The sequence below is a fragment of the Zonotrichia albicollis genome, chromosome 1, assembly GCF_047830755.1.
Source record: "Zonotrichia albicollis isolate bZonAlb1 chromosome 1, bZonAlb1.hap1, whole genome shotgun sequence".
Lineage (NCBI taxonomy): Eukaryota > Metazoa > Chordata > Aves > Passeriformes > Passerellidae > Zonotrichia > Zonotrichia albicollis.
Window position 1 is genome coordinate 8,798,600 of NC_133819.1, and position 3,964 is coordinate 8,802,563.

Sequence of the window (3,964 nt, forward strand, 5' to 3'; positions counted from 1 at the left end):
TTATAAATATGATATACAAAAATAAAGACAGTATTGAGATTTCCAGCAGTTTTAACGTTCATGACATAAACAGATTTCCCGATATATAGTAAGAACAAAACATTTCCAATACTCAGCGAAAGGAACACGCTTTCCAGGGGGCAGGGGTGGGGGATGAAGGAGCTCAAGTTTTGTCTGGTTTTCAGTCAATAATAACACTGTATTCACGATAAATCCTCTTCCCCGCCCGGCATGCCGAGGATCCTCTTCTCCATCCCTCTCCAAGCAGGGAGAAATCAGAACAGGGGGGAGCGGGACCGGTGCCAACCGGGAGCGGCGGCTCGGCCGGAGGAGCCAGACCCGCGGGGCTCACTGGGGCTGCGCCGGGGCTCCGTGCCGGCCCCGGGGCTGTGTGTCCTCCTCGTCCGCCTCGGAACAGTCGGAGGAGTGGTACGGGCAGCATCTCCCGGCCGCCGCCGCCTCCTCTTCCTCCTCGTCGTCTTCCTCGTCCTCAGGTTCGCTGTCGGGCAGCTCCCGCATCCTCCTGCCGGCGCTCTTGTCGGGGGCGGGCAGCAGCAGCTCCTCATCGCCCTTGTCCTCGCCGCCGCCCGCCTTGGGCTTCTCGGCCTCCTGCGCCGCCTGCTCCTTCGCCTTCTTGCTGCGCTTCCACTTCATGCGCCGGTTCTGGAACCAGATCTTCACCTGGGGGACACAGGACACAAAAACTGCCGTTCATGCACCGCCCGCCGGGGCTGCCCCGCCCGGGGCCGGGGACATTCACTCACCTGCGTCTCGGTCAGCATGAGCGACGTGGCCACCTCGAAGCGCTTGGGCCGGGAGAGGTACTTGTTGAGCTTGAACTGGTGCTCCAGCTCCAGCAGCTGCTGGCTGGTGAAGGCCGTGCGGGGCCGGCGGCACTTCCCCAGGAGGTTGGACTGCGCCTGGGCTGGAGAAGGACAAGGGGGAGCGGGAGGTGAGCGCGGAGCCGCCCAGCCCCGGCCGCGCATCCCCCTGGGAAGCGGGAAAGGCTGAGCAAGGCTGGACCATCCACCGGGGATAGCCTTCAGCCTCCTGACTCCGGGGCTTCCCGGCTTCTGCCGTGTCAGGGGAATCGCCCACAGGGACCAAAAAAAAAAAAAAAAGTAATTAAATTAAATCTTTTAAATAAAGGAAAATATGTCTCTTGATTTCCCAAGAGCCCAACAAACGCGAGACAATAAACCCAAGGCAGGGATCGCGGCGAAGGGGCACGGGGCTCTCCGGGGAGCGGCAATTTGCTCCATTTAATGTTTTAGTTAAACATGCCGCACTCCCTGCCCGCCCATATCCGTTTAATTAGCGGGATTGCAGGCCGGAACCGGGACCGGGGCCGCTCCGCGCCCTGCACCGGCTGTCCCTCGGAGCGTAAATCATCAGCGAGGACTAGAAAACCGTATTGGAAACGGGGGCGGGGGGAAGAAAAAAATGAAAAAAAGGCGTGTTTTCTGCATTAAAAAAAAAAAAAAAACCTAAAACTAAGGATTTATTAGAGAGGGGGAAAAAATACCAAAACAAAACAAAAAATTTCATCCACGAGCAAGTGGGAACTGAGCCTCTTCGAAGGCCCTGACAGCCCAGGGCATGCGACTCGGCAGCGCTACTGCCCATTTCTCAAATTATTTAGATACTTTGGCTTATTCGGTTTAGAAAAATAAAAGAAATCTGGGAAAGGGCGGCTTCTGCTCCCCGGCCACGGTTGGAGACAGCTCGCTAAAGCTGCAGGAAGAATAGGACAGTGTCCGCTCCCGGCCGCAGCGCCCGGGAGATTTTGTCACCGCGGTGCGATTTTCCGAGACTCGTTTTGCTTGGTTATTTATTCCCCTCTGCCCCTTGTTTGAGAGGCAGGACTCTAACAGCTTTCCTAATTAATTTTTCTTCTTGAATGTTCCAGTCTAAACAATCCCAATCCGAGAGAAAACAATGGACTTTTTTGTCTGCGAATGTGTGTGCCGAGCAGGAGAAGGGGAGGGAAAAAAAAAAAATCGCAATTCTTTTCCTGGCATGATTTTCGTAAAACTACACCTCCGGTATTGTTAAACCGGCCATTCCCACCGAGAGCTCACACCTCCGAAAATGATCTTGGCTTAAACCAGATGCAAGTTCCCCATCGCCGCGAGGCCTAGAGCTGGGCACGGCGCTTTGCTGGGACTCCGGGGCTCCATCCAGCATTCCCGGCCCTTCCTGGGCCCAGACCTAAACCCTTCCCACTGCACTTCTTTCCTATTCATTATCTCCAGGGAACGCAGAACCCCAAGTTTTTGGCCGATCCCAGATTCTCCCAATATCCCTTTGCCTAGGAGGCCTGACATCATTATTATACTCCCATTTCTGATAAAGGAGAAATAGAATTAAGAACGGTGAGTGAGTGGTGCGACCTGCCACCTCGCTTTTGGGGGGTTACACTGAGATTGGGGTTTTAGGGACACCATAAGGACTCCTGCCCCTGCCCTGGTCCCTGACCAACTCCCACCTCCCCTCCCCGACAGGTTCTACCCTCCGGGAACAGCGGGAAAGGGCATTTGCAAAGGCAGGGAGCAATTTGTCACCTTCCCATTTAACCTGCCAGGCTGTCCGGGGCTCCTCAAGGGAAGGGAATGGCGATGTGACCGCACACCCCCGTTTCCTACCGCGGAGCGCTATTTCTTTCTTCTAACATAAATTTTGCCAAAAAATAAAAGCGTCTCTTCCAGTTTAAATCTGCAGCTTGTTTAGGGGGGCAGAAGGGGCTTCTATCCCCTCGGAAGGAGGCAGCTGCCGGCAGGGCAGGGGATGGAGGGATGCGGTGCGGAGGGAGGCAGATACTCACAGTTGAAGTCGGGCATCTTGGGCAGGATCATGCCCGCGGTGGAGGCCCGCAGCCACTGGTCCAGCTGGAAGGTACCGGCGCTGAGCTTGATGGGGTCGGCGGCGGGGTGGGAGGGGTGCGCTCCCTGCACCTGCGAGTAGGGGTACGAGAGCGCCGGGTGCTGCCCGCCCAGCGCCGAGTAGCCGTACACCGGGTGCCCGTAGAGGGCCGCCTGCGCCGGCATGCCCGGCCCGCCGGGCGCCGCGGGGTGCAGTCCCAGGGCCATGCCGGCCGCCGAGGCGTGGTGGTGCGGGTGCGAGCCCGAGCCCGCCCCGGGCAGGAAGCCGGGCTTGGGGACCAGGGCGCAGTGCGCGGCCAGGAGGCGCGGCGGAGAGGGGCTGTCGGTGCGCAGGCAGTCGGCGGGGCCGCCGGAGGGGTGCTCGGAGGAGGATGAAGAGGACGAAGAAGAGGAGGACGAGGACGGAGGGCTGCCGCTCCCGCTGCTGCTACTACCGCTGCCGCCCAGCGAGGTGACCAGGGCCAGCGGCGCGCTCTGCCCCGCCGCCGCCTTGGGGGGATCGACAGCCAGCAGCGCGTCGATGCGGAAATTTTTGGATTTTTCCATGGGAGCGTGCGGCTGCCCCGGGCCGGCCGCGTCTCCCGGCGGCGGCGGGCGGCAGTGCGGCCGCGCTCCGCGGCGCGCCCCTTCAAGGGCGGCAGGCGGCTCCCATTGGCCCCGCGCCGCTGCGGCCTCGCTCGCCATTGGCTGCGCTGCACACCCGTCACCGCCGAGCGCCCGCCCCCTCCGCGAGAACGGCGCTGCGGGCGGCGGCACCGGGGATACCCGAGGGGATAACCTGGGATAACCGAGAGGATAGCACGGGACAACCGAGCGGATAACCCGGGATACCCATGGGGAACAGCCCGGGACACCCATAGGGATAACCTGGGACAGCCGAGGGGGATAGCCCGGGATACCCGAGGGGATAACCCGGGATACCTATGAGGAACAGCCTGGGACAGCCATGGGGATAACCTGGGATACCCATGGGGGACAGCCCGGGACACCCGAGGGGATAACCCGAGATACCCATAGGGATAACCTGGGACACCCATGGAGAACAGTCGGGATACCCGAGGGGGATAACCTGGGATATCCAT

The 3,964-nt window shown here is 59.9% G+C and overlaps 1 protein-coding gene across 1 annotated transcript; it reads right to left on the minus strand.

The window, feature by feature from the left end:
* Positions 1–3,489, minus strand: MNX1 (motor neuron and pancreas homeobox 1). Its single transcript, XM_074528012.1, has 3 exons — positions 2,825–3,489; positions 765–925; positions 1–681 (listed from the first exon to the last, which is right to left on the minus strand). The coding sequence occupies exons 1-3, from the start codon at positions 3,426–3,428 to the stop codon at positions 349–351; spliced, it is 1,098 nt and encodes a 365-aa protein (XP_074384113.1). The 5' UTR covers positions 3,429–3,489; the 3' UTR covers positions 1–348.
* Between the last annotated feature and the right edge of the window lie 475 nt (positions 3,490–3,964).

Coding starts and splice junctions, on each gene's coding strand:
- MNX1 (XM_074528012.1), bottom strand. CDS start 3,428: ATGGAAAAATCCAAAAATTTCCGCATCGACGCGCTGCTGGCTGTCGAT. Junction 926..2,824: donor CAAGATGCCCGACTTCAACT/GTGAGTATCTGC, acceptor GTCCTTCTCCAG/CCCAGGCGCAGTCCAACCTC. Junction 682..764: donor TCATGCTGACCGAGACGCAG/GTGAGTGAATGT, acceptor TGTGTCCCCCAG/GTGAAGATCTGGTTCCAGAA.